At 26.8% G+C, this 17274-nt stretch overlaps 2 protein-coding genes across 2 annotated transcripts; one reads left to right on the forward strand and one right to left on the reverse strand.

Annotated features, from left to right (window-relative positions):
* Window positions 1-785: 785 nt before the first annotated feature.
* On the reverse strand, window positions 786-11966 carry Mettl4 (Methyltransferase like 4). Its single transcript, XM_071179209.2, has 11 exons — window positions 11954-11966; window positions 11608-11625; window positions 10444-10475; window positions 9583-9645; window positions 9318-9465; window positions 8233-8370; window positions 6385-6448; window positions 3082-3256; window positions 2808-2994; window positions 2080-2171; window positions 786-901 (listed from the first exon to the last, which is right to left on the reverse strand). Exons 1-11 carry the CDS (start codon window positions 11964-11966, stop codon window positions 851-853), a joined length of 981 nt encoding a protein of 326 aa, XP_071035310.2. The 3' UTR covers window positions 786-850.
* Window positions 11843-15271, forward strand: l(2)37Cb (DEAH-box helicase 16 lethal (2) 37Cb). The gene has a single exon (XM_016052222.5). It carries the CDS (start codon window positions 11996-11998, stop codon window positions 15095-15097), a length of 3102 nt encoding a protein of 1033 aa, XP_015907708.2. The 5' UTR covers window positions 11843-11995; the 3' UTR covers window positions 15098-15271.
* Window positions 15272-17274: the final 2003 nt, after the last annotated feature.

The following is a 17274-nucleotide window of genomic DNA, read 5'->3' on the forward strand; positions in this document are numbered from 1 at the left end:
GTAATTTGAGTGAGAAAAAATGGGTCTAAAAAATTAAATTCGCTTAAAAATGAATCCACATGATAAAGAATTAGTTATAAATTTAACATATGAGTTTATTAAACTTTCGCTTACACCTGTTGCAACAAATGGATCAGAGAGGTACTAATGATGAGAGGCTTCATCATACTAAGTGCCATAAGCAAAGGGTAAAGTAAATTGATGGAAAAAAAACTTGCTGAAAAATTAATTGGGTTAAAAAAGAAATCCATATGATATATAATTTATTATGTGTTTTACATTATAAAAAAAAAATGCATCCTTGAAAAAATTCCGAGATGAAGCTAACTAGTTACTTTTACACAACATCATGGATGGATTATATAAAATTAGGTTGATAAAAAATAAACGTGGCAAAAAATTTAAGAATTTTAAAAATGTTCCATAACTTAAAACGTTAGTTATATGAATATAGCAAATTTTTTAGATTCATTCAATTTTTGAACTAGCTGGTAAAATATTTTTTTCAAGATCTATGAATATTTGAAATCAAATTAAATAAATAAAATCCGTTTTATAAGTAATTCCTTACAATTTGAATAAAAAGTTTTTATTGCTTAGTACAAATTGTTAAATAAAAGAAAAATATGCACACAGAAATGAATCTAGAATATTTTTTAAGATTAATTCCATTTTTGAGCAAGAATTAGTTGGTAAAGCATTTTTGTTAATTGGCTAGTAATATCTATGAGCACTCGAAACCAAATTAAATAAATACGAATTATTTTATAAGTAATTCATTGCAGTTTGAATAAAAAGTTTTTATTACTCTGTACAATTTGTTAAATAAACATAATATGCACACACAAAATCAGTTAACAAGAATTCTGTCAAATAGTTTAGTATTCTGCAACTTGATTACCTAGGAGAGAAAAAAAATCAATGTACAAAACATGATCTTTTACAATGATGTTGAAAGAAGACATTTCAGAAAAATTACTGTAGCTTTATAAGTAGTAACTATCTACACTGTGTTAACCTTTTTTAATATTAGTATATATAGTAAATTAAAAGCTACTACAAGCCTATTTATAATGAAAAAGACGAATTAATAGGGACAAAAAAGGAAATTCACGTTATTTATATAATATTGAAAAGATAATCTTTGGATGCCCAATCTTAGGGATAATCTCATTTGCTTTTTAATTAATCTTGTTGTGCCTTATTCTAATACATGAAATTTTGCCTAATTCTAATACATGAAATATATTAAAGAAATACATTATACATGCCAAACACAATAAAACAACTATTTCTAGACCAAATTATATGGAAAAAATATTGGACTATTAGCTATCTCAAACTAAAATTAATTCATTCCCCTTCACATTTTGGGTACTTAAATTAAATTTCCCATTGATAAAATTTCCCTAACTTTCTCCTATTCTCCCTGTTTTGTGGTTACCTTATTAAAAGAAACACAAATATTGACTTTCCCAAGAATTTTGATAACATATTACTTTACTATGGAGTAAAACTGGGCCTTACATTTTAGGTTTACCCTTTGCGCTTAGAGTTTCCTCGCAGCACTTAAATAAAAACAAAACACAAATCCCTTTAAAACTTGCTTATTTTACTTAAATAATAATCAATTGCAATAAATAACAGTATTCACTAATACAACAAAAGAGCATAGCGAATATTCCAGGAAGACTAGTTATTTTCTCTGTCGTGATGAAAGAGTTAAGTGCTAGAATAAATACACCACATTATAAATAAGTTTAGCTTCTTTTTTTTTGAAGAAAATTTTTGTCAGGCTAACTGCTTAGTTGAAAAAAATCTTTAAAACTTTAATTGTATAGAAGTTTACATTTTTATCACACAAAAGAGAAATGCAATGAAATGTTTATGTTATGAAGTTAATCTATTAGACAAGTGAAGCATTCAAATATGCTTGATATTATATCTTTAATAAAATTCATTAAATTATCTTTGATAGAGCTGTTTGAGTTGTCAAAATGTTTATTTAAAGTTAAATTAACTAAACAAATTGAAAAATGCTAAAAAAAATTTCAAACAAAAGTTTAATTTAAAAAGTACCTCATTTCCAATACTTGTCCATTTAGGCAAGAGATAACGAGCAAATATTTCAAGGCAGCGAGGATTTTCCGGGAGATAAGGTTGAAGAATTTCTGAAAATTGTCATGAAAGAGTATGAAAAAGCCTCAATAAAAGTATAATTGTAACAATAAAAACATAATTGCAAATATATAACTTTGTATAAATAGTTTTTTATTAAAATTTAAATTAATTACTTTTTTAAGTAATTATAGCTTTTAAATAAATTTATTTATAACATTTGGGGACAAAAACAAACCCCATTGCTTCTATATTGAATATACCAGGAAAAAATTGATAGTTTCTTCAAAAGAAAATAATTAGGAAAGTAATTATTTAAGATACAAATATAAACTAGACTCTGAGTAGACTAAATTAAAACTAGACTCTGAATGATGCATTATCAGATCGTAATAAAACTATTAAACTAAAACCAAACGTCTTGAATATGTTAGTGCTCTTATGAGAAGTAACAAAAGCCAGTTGAAAACTATGTTTATTTTTGATTCATGTTAACAAATAGAATTATTTATTCATTATAAACCGCACTCCTAACACAAAAATTCAGTATTATTAGTTCTGTTTTAATAATACATTTGAACACATAAAAATTTATTTGTATGATTAAAAAAACAGCCCAATCACAAAAACCGTTTAGATATTTTCATTTTTTTAAAACTAAAAAGATCATTATTGTAACTAATACTTACCAGTTAAAGGTGGCTTATGAGAATGTATGCTACTGGGCACACTAACAATAGTTTTGTGAGCTTCTAAGGTTTTTGAATGAGCTTTATCTTTTTCTTCTCCTGAACTAACATATCCAAGTAGTAGATTTTCATAAGGTTTCTTTTGCTGAGAATCAATTGGGAAAACATAGTGTCCTTTTTTAGTTACCTATTTTTTTCAGAGAAATTAAAGCATAAGTTGGAATTCTATTACAGGATAAATTATTTGTGTTAGACAAAATAAATGCTATCTTACTTTAACCCAATGCCAGATGGCAGATGATGTAACATTCCATTTCTGAAATAACTCTTTCTCAACAAAGGAGATTTGTTTCTTTTTGTTAGTAACCCAGACAATGATTAGACAACCGGGATTGCATAATTTTTTAATTGGCAGGTCTAATAATGAATCCAAATACATTGTATAATACCTAAAACATATTGACATGAGTTAATTCAGTATTGTGAACAAACTATTAAACAATATTAAAAAAATATGAAAAGAACTTAATTAGTGCAAGGTGAATTTATGGTCTTTGGATCAACTCTGAGTCATGGTACAGCTTACTAAAATATACATTTTTGTATAGGAAGGTAAGGTTGAAAGTAATACTTTGAAGCACTAACACAAAAAACTAGTCTACTTTTTAAAGTGTGACAGCAAAAGTATTAGGTAAGAGACTATACTACAGTGAGTCAAACTCTAAATTGATTATGAGGATGTTATTGAATGTAATAAATGGTTTATTACGATATATTTGTGATTTCAAGAAGAGTTTGTTCAAATGAATAAATAAATTTTTTGGGGAAAATATAAATAAAAAATAAGGTTTGAGATCCCACATTTATCAGGCATTAAATGAGTTTTGGACTGATAAGTACTACTGTAATTTTTTGGTGATTCTACTCTTAGAGCTGGTATGAAGTTAAGCAAGTCTCAAAGAAAAGTGCGCAATAAAACTACCTTACAAAATAAATTTTTAAGTTGAAAAAAAGGACAACGCTTTTTCGTGGAGCATGTAAGCAATCAAATATTTCATTCAATAAAATGTAATTACTTAAAATATATAAGTACTTAACTTTAGCACATATAAAGCTTCTAACTTTTTATATTTTACTTTTAAATTTGTATAATTTTAACTTTTTTGCTAACCCAAAGTTCAACCTGGAGTAAAAGAGAAAGTTATATTTAATGACTCACGGGAAAGATATCTATTATTTATTAGCATAGTAAAGAATCTTCATTTTTTAGAAGACAAAGCTAAACCAATGAAGCTTTCAAAATATACTGCATAATCAGCTGCCTAGCAACACCAAGAAAGACACAAAATAATTTAGAGACCAACGGAAGATGGGCATCCCCACATTACAAACTAAGTAGCGGTGAATATCTGGTACTGAGGGTAGAGGCAGAGGAGACAGTTTTGGGCCATTTATGATCTGTTAGTTGTAAAGAGACATAATGGAAGATTTTTCAAATAGTAATTGTTGCAAGAGGTTCCAATTGTTCTTTCCCCCCATATATTTTAAGCATGCTAAAATATATACAACATTTAATCACTGTCAATTAATTGCTTTCCATTGTTGAAGTTACTTAAACATTTTGCCAAAAAAAATCAATATTTCAGCATCCTTTCATTAAAAAACTTTTAAAAAAATATTTTTATCAGGGAGATGTTAATACAATATAATTTTTTCCCAATATAGATATGGATGTAATTTTTTCATAGTATTACATTCATGATAATAGTAAAGATAAAAATGAGAAGAAAAAAAAACTTTTAGAAATAATATTGCATAAAAATGTTCTCAATCAGGGAATCATTTAATTACATAAACCTGTAAATTTTCTTTCGCTGGAAATTTAAACAGTTATTTTATTTTAATTTTGGTATTTATTGCATTCTCTTGTAAGTATTCTCTTGTTTACAGGAAGAAAAAAAAATTATAAAAGGAAAAACTTTATGTTGGTATTTAGCATTAAAATTTGTAAACAGTTCCAAATAGAGTTTTAACCAATTCAATAGCTTTCAATACTTGACTCATTTAGTGGCTTGGACTAAATCCGAATTTATTTGTTAAATATTATTATTTCTCATTTAATTTGGAAAATATTAATATTCGGCATCCATAAAGTAATATAGTAGCTAGTGAGAAACAATGATAAAACCTTTCTTCTCAAGATTCATCATGAATTCTTTCATGATTAATATATACAGTTGTTGGCATAATAATAACATTTAAGAAATATTTTGTACACTATATGAAGCAACTTTGTGATCATCCACATTCGTCAAAGGGTTTTAATATTTACTAGAGAATGTTAGCATTCATCAGATTTTGGCATCTACAACAGAATTTTGAGATTATTGATGTTCAATATTTTTTCTTTCAGTGTAGCAACTATATAAATAAAATTTTCTCCGAATAAGTATTTTTCCCAAAAAGTTTATTGTAATAAACAAAATGTTATAAGAGTGGATTAAAAAATATTTAGTTCTTTTACAGCTAGATAATTCTAGGCGTGAAGCTGATTGTGTGTTTTAGCTCATCTCCCAGCTAACCTAAGTAAATGTTAGAGTATTCTTTTGAGCTGTTTTTATTTATAAAATTTGTATAAGCCAATTAATGAAAGTAGCTTAAAGTTCAATAAAAAATGGAGGAGATAAACTAATCTGTGAAGTACTTTTATATGCGTTACTTTTTGAATAAATAGAAAGATTTTTTTCCATGCATGCAATTACTTCTATTAGTCATATAGCCAATTGCTCTACAGGGTGTTTTGAAACTCATGGGTAAAAATTCAAGCGGATAAAAGAGATCCAAGCAAGTAATTTAACCACACAATGCATAAGCCATAGAGCAAGTAATAAACCATGAAAAGATATCAGTAACTGTCACATGAAACAAAGAAACACCAAATGGATAGAAGAGGTATTTAATTAATTTTATTGACAGCATGTGTGGCAAAATTACAGAAACTGCTCAAAAGAGTGGCAATGCAGTTGTTACACTTGTAACGCAGCACATGTTATTTAATTAATGTTAAATTAATTTAGTATTTCCTCTATCCATTTGGTGTTTTGTTCTTTCATGTGACAGTAAAAGATACCTTCTAATGGTTCATTGCTTGCTCTCCATGAAAGCATTGTATGGTAAAAATTGTACTCGTTAAGATGTTTTCTATCACCCCTAAAATTTTCCTCCATAAGTTTTGTAACACCCTGCATATATGCTATTACTAAACATTTTTCATTCAAAAAGTTTATAAAAATTATAATAGATAACACATCTAATTATAGTTCAATGTTTCAACTTAGATTTTGAGTCTAGTTCCATTTCCAAAACTGAATTAGAACTTCTGAACATTTACTTAGAATATTGAAATTATTCATATGACTTTTTTAATTAATCATATACTTTTGAGAAAAAGTTAATAAAATTCTAATAAAATAAAAAGTTTTCTTCAAACTACTTTAGGAATATGTTTTGAACTAATAGTCAAAGGCATACAGAGCAACTAGTAATCAAATAAATAAAGAAAAAAAAAACATATTACCCTTTCTTTCTATTAACAGATTTGTTTCTCCATGGTGGATCCAAAAGAATAAGATCAAATTTGTCTAAAAAAAGAAAATAATACAATTTCATTAATAACAAAAGAAAAATCAATGCTTTTTTGCAATTAATAAAACATAACTTTTACAGCTTGAGTACATGCCTCTGTGCTTGCAGGAAATGCAAAAGTATATGCTTTTCTTATTATTTTATCTATAAGCAATGAATTACAAATTAAGTAATAACAAGTATTTATTTATAAGCAATGAAAATAAAGTGCTGTTCTAAGCAATCACGTGTTCTGAATTTAAAAAGCAGCTCTTCAAATCAAATATTTAATTTCTTTTTAAAAATTTAATAATGAAATAAAACAGAATTTTACTTGAATGATCCAGAAGAACAGATATTTAAGAAAAACATTTAGCTTATATGATTAAACCATTTTTATCTCTTTAGATATAAAAAATATAGTAAACAAAAGATTGTTATCAGTAAATGACTGGACACTTGTCTTGTTTAAAGAAATTAAATGTTTTTACTCCTCATAATACAAATAGTAATATCATGATATGTCTAATACAACTACAGATTAACCTTTGCAATATATGCACTTTTATTTCAAGACTTTATTTCACAATTAATATGGAAAGTCGAACATTAACATAACTATTATTTGTTTTTTTAAAAAAAATATATAAATGTATAAATATTGGTTTGTTTTCTATAGTGCCTATAAGCCCGTTTCACAAATCAAAAAATAAAATGCCTGGCAAATTCTCTACAATCATGAAATTTATAATCAATATAAGCAACCAGACATAGTAAAATTCATCAAAATTAAATCAAATAAGGTATCTGGTTACTTCTTTTGTTCAGACCATAAATTTCTACAAGCCAGGTCACACTAAAAAGTGGGAAAAACTTCTACTTGGATTGCTTGATGACAATAAAAAAGATTGGAACGCACTTAAAGTAACTAATTGGAAAAAACAGGTATCTGTCAGACTCTATTGAACGAAACTTGTTGGGATGGCCCTGTTTAGGGCTAGAGTGCCAAGAAGAAGAAACATTCTACAAACCAGGTGTGTTTGTATGCATATATGTATGCAAATATATTGAATAAATTTTTAGAATATGTTTAGAACATATTATATAATGAATACATGATTAGAAACAAAATTTCAATACATTAGTTAGAAGAGTAACAATATATATAAATTATTTAGAAGAGCACTACATATATATAAATTATTTTACAGAACAGATTCTACAAAAAAACAAATGTCAATATTGATAGTATACAAATAAAATTACGATTAGAATCCAGTAATTAAATATGAAAGATCTCTTCAGTTAAAACTGTATTTTATTTTAATGTTATTATTATAAATAAAGAAATTCAGCAAATATTTACATCGTACAAAAAGTGTTGAACATGAAAAATACTATTTATTCAATATTTGAGTATAATGAAAATTGTGTTTGATTTAAAGTAAATTTCAAAATGCTGACTTTGGTTTTTGTTAATAAATATACTGAGCAAGTTTAGTAACAGTTAATACATTATTTCACTACAATTCAAATCAGCAATTTATAATTTTGAGTTTGATTAAAGATTTTTAATGATAGTGTATATCTCAAAGTTAACCAATTTATATATTTTGGTTAAATTTAAAAGAGTTATTGCTTGTGATACTTTTATATTTTATGAAAAGTAACAATGGAAAATATGAGAAATAAAAATAGAAAAAAATATTTTTCGAAAAAAATTGTCAGAGTGAATTTTTTACATGAAAATAGTTATTTTAATGGTAGATTTGCACAACAAGATATATTAAATTAATACAACCTTCTAATAGATGAAGATCTTTTACATCAGATAGATGAAATGTGGATCGAGCAGGTAAGATATATTCCTCTGTTAGATATGATGTTAATGTTGAAAAATCACACTGGTTTTCATGAGAAATTATCTGCTTTTCAAAAGCTAGACAAATATGGAAAATGATTACTATATTTTTGCAAATTAAGATGTTATCATTCAATTCGACTGAAGTGCTTGTTACATAAAACACAACACTTTTTGAAAAAATTATTCATAAATTATAATAAAATAATTTTTAAAAATTTTCTTAAGGCAACTTAATGAATTAAAATCACATTTTAACAACTTTGTTTTTCAGAATAAATTGAATAATAATATAAAACGTCTAAATAATTACAGTTTATACTTTTTACTTTTATATGGTTTTAACGTGACACAGAAGTTAAGAAAACATTAATTGAAATAAAAACTGTAGTCATTAAATTTTAATTGCCTTTCAAACTCAGTTCCAAGCCTTAATTCAATGTTTCTATTAAAAGTTATAATTCTAAAAATATAATTTTTTGTTTATTCAAAAACAAATAAAATTGAAACAAAATCCTCATTATGATATTGTATTTGATCATAATAAAAATGTTTATAAAATTATATGTGGCATAATTTATCATGGCATAATAATATTGAAATTATTTAAAAGCCTCCTGGTGTAATAATGGATACTACCTAGAATACCTTATTGAGCCAGGAGCTCAATTCAATTAGATATACAAAACATTTTAAATTAAAAATGTCATGAAATGAAAGAATGCCCATTTAAAAACATTAAAAAATTTTGCTTTTCATAAAGTATAAAATTAAAAAAAAAAGTTCTACAGATCACACAAGTTTTTAATATCTTGGAAAAAAGAAGATCAATAAATAGTTTTATAAAAAATTAACTTGTACTATTATTTATTTTTTTGATGCAGGAAAACTAATAAAAATTAATTACTATCTGTAAATTTCAGAATTATATATTATACTTATTCAAGAGGTTAAATGATAAATTTAATTTAAAAGTGGTAACTTATTAATACAATATATTAAAAAGCTATAGTTACAAAACTTACAAAGTGGAGTTACCGTTTTGGCAGATTCTCGAGCATCAACATTATTTTGAAACCACTCATTACTGCTAATGTCGGAATCATCTAAATAATTAATGGAATAAGCTTGCTTGATTAAGGTGTTGGCAGCAGTTTCAATAATCGAATCTACCTATGAAAAAATATAACGAAATTTTTTTAAAGCCTTAGTAAAAGAAAAATAATAGAAAAATAATAAATAAATAAAATACACAGTTTATCATAGCAATCTAATATTTCTAATGCTTACATGTGAATCGAAGACTATAGGCAGTTCTTTTTTTTTCTTTTTTCGTTTATTCTCTTCTTTACTCTAGAAAAAGAAAAAAACATTTTTTTTTAAGTTTTGAAACTTCTAAACAAAAATATAAAAATTATTGTTATACGATTCTGAAATTAGTAACTATTTTGGCATGTTTTTCACTAGAGATTAGTAAAAACTACAGAAGATAAAAGGAAATGGTAAGATATACACAGGAAAAAGTAAGACACACCTAATAACATTGAAATTTTATTTAATTAATGAAATTTATATATTTCATCGAATTATAAACTAAAATTAAAAAAAAAAGAAAAATAATCTTACAAAATAAAAAAAAAAGCAAGTAAAACGAGACCCTGCAGTATTTAAGTCAGATAATTATATGTGCAAGTGCACAAGACTTAATTTCCCCCACAATTTAAACAAAACTTGTCTAAACGGATAACTATTATTTATTTTAACTATTAAAGCATTTTAAATTTATTCTTAAAATAAGAAAACTTTATACATAAACGTAAAAAAAGAAAAGAAAAAATAACAGTTTTATTAACATTAACTAAGATATTGACTACAAAAAGTAATTTTAACAAGGTTCATAGCAAAAATGACTTTTAAGAAATTTTTTTTTTTTTTTCTCTTTCTTTTACCAATGAACGTAAACTAAACTACAATCAACTTGTATTAACTCAAACCCTGGTTACCTAAATGTTTTGATAATTTGAAGAAAATTAATTTCCTACTTGTAATAAAAAAAAACCTTGCTTGAACGTCTTCTTTTTTTACTCCTAAATATGTCACACATTTAAAACTACTGTTCACACAGAAAGTGAAGTTCATAAAATATCATACATAATATTCTCTTGAACTATGTCTTCTGCAGACTGTAAACAGGGGTGATTGTGAGCCCAAGTCAAAATTCCGGAAAATTTCGTGAGTAAAAAAAAAAATTTAAATCGAAAAAAATTTAAACAAGGTTTTTTCCTTTTTCTCAATATTTCTTAGTTTACTTAAAATATATTTAAAATTTTTCACATACCTATAACGACCTGAAGAATAATTGAAATTTACAAATATGTCTTTCTTTCTTGAGTTTATCATTATAATAACTATTTACTGATACAAAATGAATATTAATCTTGAACACAAGCTTATAAATTATCTTTCTGGATCTCCCTTACAAACAAATAAAATAAACTGTGCTTTTAAGTTCCACCTTTGAAAATTTGATTTCTGGAAACTTTTGTGAACAAGGATTTTTTGAAACGTCTGAACTTTCGATTTCCGGAAACTTCCGGATCACAATAAGCGAAAAATCCGGAAATCCGGATTTTTTCCGGAGCACAATCAGCCCTGTGTAAAGAAATAGTTGAACTATTATCCAGACTTTAGATATTTTATGTCCTCATTCAAAATAAAAAAATATGTAAAGTTAAAAAATATACCATTTAAGGTTTTAAATATGAAAATTATTAACCAGATACAAATAAACACGGTCAGCCTCATTTAAGTAACAGCGGATTTTTAAAATTAAGTTAAATACTTTCTCACAATTTTTAAATGTTAAAATACATTTTATAATCAGTCTATGATAAAAACACAAGACATTGTTTTCTATAGATTTCTTAATTCTGATATATTCCACCTTTCTTATGAAAAATTGCATAAATTTTTAGTTTCTAGGAAGATTGCTGTAACTACAATCACCAATAATTTATGACATTCATTACCTCTCCTGAGAAGACATCATTTACTAAAGCGATTTTATGCAATTCGAATTCATTTTTGTTACAGCAAGATGAAATTTAATTTTTTTCTTCTTTCTAATTTGACTTAGTAAAAAGGTCAGTGTCATACTTAGAAAAATAATACAAAAAGAAACGTATTACTTTTGATAAAATTTACTAATAAAAATGTAATATTTCCTAACATATAGTGTTATCTCCAAAACACATTTATACTAAAAGAGAAGGAAAGGTTATTTAATCTAGATTAATTAACTTCATAAGTATTCACTTGGATTTTCAATAGTAACTTTGATGGGAAAAAATGAATTGAACAATTGATAAAATTAAAAAAGTTTTTTATTTAAAAAAGAGTTTATGTACAGACATATGCATTAATATACAAATCTTATTTATTTTTTCCAGAATCTAACTATCACCATGGCAACGGTTACTAGTGGTTACAGTTAAGTAATGTGGACAGGGTTTGTTCTATGTAAGCTAAAAGCTTGCGTACAATACTTTAAACACTCTCGAAATGGAGTCAAGAGTAGCAAATGGAAAATGTAAACAAGCAACTTTTCTCATTTGTTATTGTTTGATCATATTTAATTTGTAATTATATACAAAATATTAACATAGGCACTGCATTTAAATAGTAACATATTACTAATTTAAAAATGAGTGAAGTTAGTGAATGGGTGAGCGATGAGCTTCATAACATTCTAGGATTTAGTGATAAATATGCAGCGGAGTTTTTAATGAACTTGGCTACTAAAAGTACTAGTGCAGAAATATTGGTGGATAAAATCCGAGACACTGGAACTTTGTCAATAAATTCTAGCGTTATTAAATTTGCTAATGAGTTATGGGGAAAGGTACCACATGCTGAAATCAAAGAAAAACCCGCTAGAGTCCGAGAAAGAGAAATCGTAGAGACTTATAAGAAAAATATGAGTTATAAACTCATTGAAGATGAGGATGATTATACGCCTACTTACGAAACAAAAGAACCTAAAAAAGGAAAAAAGCGTAAACATTTAAGGGAGAGAAAAGAATCTAGTTCTGATAGTGATGATCAAAAAGTAAGACAATCTAAGATGACACAAGAATCAGATTCAGAGAGTGATTTTGAAAAACAAGAAAGGGAGCGTTTGGAGGATTTAAAAGAAAGAGATGAGTTTTCTGAACGTTTGAAAAAGAAGGATAAAGAAAAAACTCGAAAAATTGTTGAGAGATCTGACAAAAAAGCTTTTGAGGAGGCTGCAAAAAGATTACGCTTGGAAGCTGAAGACAAAAAGAAAATAGTACCCAAATTAAGAGTAGAATCTCGTAGAGAATATTTAGCCAAAAGAAAAGAAGATAAATTAATAGAATTAGAAGGTGATATACAAGATGAAGAATATTTATTTTCAGATGTCAAATTAACTGAAAAAGAGAAAAAGGAGCTTCAATATAAAAAGAAAATTCTTGAACTTGCTAAACAACATGACAAAGCAAAACAATTAGAAAAAATTGATCGATATCATATCCCTGAAGCATCTAGAAAAGAGCCACCTAAAAAGTATGAAGAGGTTGATGAAAAAGAAAGAGCACCAAATGCCGAACAATTAAAATGGGAACAAGAAAGATTGGGTTTCGCACAAATGAGTTTTGGTGCTAGAGATGCAAAGAAAAAACGTAAAGATAAAGAGTACGATTTAGTTTATGATGATGCTATTGAATTTGTTCAATCTATAAAAATGGCTGGTACAACAAATACATCAGCTCCCAGTGATGAATTGTCAGAAAGGGACAAAAAGAAACTTAGCTTACAAGAAACAAGAAAAAGTCTTCCAATTTTTCCCTTTAGAGAAGACTTATTGAATGCAATTGAAAACCACAACATTCTTATTGTTGAAGGAGAAACTGGATCTGGTAAAACAACTCAAATTCCACAATATTTACACGAAGCAGGATATACTAACGATAAGAAAAAAGTAGGTTGTACTCAACCAAGGCGTGTAGCTGCAATGAGCGTAGCAGCAAGAGTTTCGGAGGAATTATCTGTTAAGTTGGGAAATGAAGTAGGTTATAGTATTCGATTTGAAGATTGCACCTCCGAGAGAACTATAATTAAGTACATGACTGATGGTATGTTACTCAGAGAGTTTCTTTCAGAACCCGATTTGGCATCCTATAGTGTAATCATAGTAGACGAAGCACATGAACGTACATTGCACACTGACATATTGTTTGGTCTTGTAAAAGATATTGCCCGTTTTAGACCCGATTTAAAATTATTAATATCTAGTGCCACGTTAGACGCTGAAAAATTTTCACAATTCTTCGATGATGCACCCATTTTTAGAATTCCTGGTAGAAGATTTCCAGTTGATATATTTTACACAAAAGCACCCGAGTCGGATTATATCGAGGCATGTGTTGTAACAGTACTACAAATACATTTTACTCAACCACTGGGTGATATTCTTGTATTTTTGACAGGTCAAGATGAAATTGAAACTTGTAATGAATATCTTCTGGAAAGAACAAGGAAATTAGGTTCAAAAATGAAAGAATTGGTAATTTTACCAATTTACGCAAACTTGCCGTCTGATATGCAAGCAAAAATATTTGAACCTACTCCACCGGGAGCTCGCAAAGTTGTAATTGCTACTAATATAGCAGAAACATCTCTGACTATCGATGGAATAATTTATGTAATTGATCCAGGGTTTTGTAAACAAAATAGCTTCAATGCTCGCACTGGAATGGAGTCACTTATAGTAGTACCAATCTCAAAAGCATCAGCCAATCAGAGAGCTGGGCGTGCCGGCCGTGTTGCTGCAGGGAAATGCTTTCGGTTGTACACAGCTTGGGCATATCAACATGAATTAGAGGACAATACAATTCCTGAAATACAGCGCGTTAATTTAGGAAATGCAGTTCTTTTACTCAAATCACTTGGTATCAATGATATCATGCATTTTGACTTTTTGGATCCACCTCCACATGAAAGTTTAGTTTTGGCTCTGGAACAATTATATGCATTAAGTGGTTTAAACCATCAAGGTGAGCTCACCATGATGGGACGAAAAATGGCTGAATTTCCGGTTGATCCAATGATGTCTAAAATGCTTCTGGCATCAGAAAAGTATAAATGTTCTGAAGAGATTCTTTCTATAGCTGCTATGTTATCAGTAAACAATGCAATATTCTATAGACCAAAGGACAAGATAGTTCATGCAGACACAGCGAGGAAAAATTTCTTCAGTAAAGGTGGTGATCATTTAACATTGTTAAATGTTTATAATGCTTGGGTAGAATCTGAATATAGCACTCAATGGTGTTTTGAAAACTACATTCAGCATAGATCAATGAAAAGGGCTAGAGATGTCCGTGAACAGTTAGAAGGACTTATGGACCGAGCTGAAATAGAACTTGTGTCCAATCCTGATGATACTGTAGCTATTAGAAAGTCTATAACAGCAGGTTATTTTTATCATACTGCACGATTATCAAAAAGTGGACAGTACAAAACACATAGACATCAACAAACTGTAATGATTCATCCGAATAGTGCATTGTTTGAAGATTTACCTAGATGGTTATTATATCATGAGCTTGTAATGACTTCTAAAGAATTTATGAGACAAGTAATTGAGATTCAAGGAATTTGGTTATTAGAAGCAGCCCCTCATTTTTACAAAGCTAAAGACATTGAAGATTCATCCAACAAAAAAATGCCTAAAAATACTGGAAAAGCACAAGCTGATCTTGCTAGGAGTTATGATAGATAATTTTTTTAAGTAGTCTGTTAAAGGCCTATGTAAAAAAGTTTTTAATAATTTTTTTTTAACAATGTGTATTATGCAAATTTAGTATAAGTTAAAGAGTTTTGTTGGTTAAAAAATATTGTAAAACTGATAATTATTTTAATAAAAAATATCTATTAAAAAGTTAATAATTCTTAATGCTTTAGTCATTGGCTGTTTTAGCGAAGCCTATTTGAAGTATATAATGAAATGTAAGTTTTATTTTTCTCATTTTAAACTAATGTTTTTTTCTTTACAGACCTATTTTTTAGTTTTAAGTCAGATGTATCTTAGATTAATAATTAGAGAGATTGTTTCTTTTGTGATTATATATTTACAAGAAGGTTTGAGTTTCTTAAGTAAAGAAGTTTAATTATAAGTGAGCAAGTTTATAAAGTAAAAAGAAATATGGCCCCACACAATTCTTATTTTAGAAAAGAAAAAACAAACAAACATTTATTACTTTGCAAGTTCATAAATTTCAAGCCATGAAATGTATAAATCTAAATTGCAACAAATTAGAACATATCATATGGACAGTAGTCAAAAGTTGGGAACATAACACAGATCTAAACAGTAAGCTCTGGCAACAATTAAGTTTAAATTAAATTAATTCCCAGTAAAAAATTGAGAGTAAATTTTCTATTTTGTCTAGGGATAGGACTTAACATAAGTTATTGTAAAAGTTTTCTATCAAGGCATTAAAAATATTTTTTTTCAATCTAGAGCTAATTATGGACATACATGATGTTAACCAAGTCAATGTAATATAGATATTAAAACAATGTCAGGTCTAGATATTTACAAGTTAAACTAAAAATATAAATAGAATGGTAACTTAATGAACTTTGATTAATGGCAACAAGATACATTATATTTTACTATGAGAAAGATTTTTAGAAAAAGCAAATGCATGTTTTGATGCAAGTCCAGAAAAGTAATGTATTGTGTTATTATTTTAACAGAAAATTAAGTGTGCTTTAAACTTATCTAGCCTTAAAACTTTTTTCCAAGTATTTAAGTGTTTTCTTATAGTTTTATGCAATATTTCTGCAATAAAATTCTATTTTTCTACATGCGAAATATAGGATTGTTCAAATTGTGAGAAATGAAATGCCGCTATTTTTTATGATAAGCAGATGTCCTAAAATTCAATAAAAAAAATTATTAGTGTTAATTTTATTTAAATAGATAAGTATATTGAATAAGAAGTGAATATTTAGAGCATATAACATTTAAAAAAAAAAATGGAATTCAGGATTAGTTGATGTTAACATTATTCCCACCTTTACTTATAAACTTAAAGGGTCAATGGAATGATGGTTAGAAGATCCAGAAGAACAAAATGTGAGCTGTTGTTATAGGAGATAGAGTGGTATGATAACGAAAAAGATTTAAACAATTAAACTCTTATTGGTATATAATAAAAGTTATGTTTTATTTTGTAATTTAAAATGGAGTTACAATATTTTTCAAATATCTTTGATAACTAATGATCTAATAATAAAGATTTAAATAATTATTTATTTTTCATGTCATGAAAGTATTTTGCTTAAAAAATTATAAATTAAAAAAGAAACTAGAACATCATACTTTATCTTATGCACTGTGTAGCGAAAAAAAAACATTTTTAAAGAAAATATTAAATTTTCAGGAAAAAGAAAGTTCTTGTTTATATTTAAATTATTTAGTATATGAAAAAAATAGTAGTATCATCCATTTATTTATTTTCAGAAAATGAAACAAAATTTATCTAACTTCCTTTTCATAATCAGTTATATGCTTCCTTTCATAATGTGGTTTACACTGAAAGTAAAATAATTTTTATATTCTCTTCTTATCATTTGTTTGTTAGTAATATTTGTAAATGAGGAAAAAAAAGATTACATTTGGAAAAAAGCTTAATTTTTCTAATTTTATTAAAAGAAATTACATAATTGAAAATATTTTATACAATTTGATAAGTAAATATCTAATCAGTATCGTCAAAAAACAAACTTTTTTAAGCATTCTAATTTTTTTTATTACAAATCACAAATTTTTTTTTTATAACTATAAATTAAACATATAATATCACGAATTTGTGCTAATCCAAAGCTCTATATAATATCTGATTTTATTTGGAAATACAATTGAAAAGTATGTTTTAAAAATATTCATAT

This window comes from Parasteatoda tepidariorum, chromosome 6 (assembly GCF_982258835.1).
Source record: "Parasteatoda tepidariorum strain Cologne lab strain chromosome 6, Ptep-v5.0, whole genome shotgun sequence".
NCBI classification, from domain to species: Eukaryota; Metazoa; Arthropoda; class Arachnida; order Araneae; family Theridiidae; genus Parasteatoda; species Parasteatoda tepidariorum.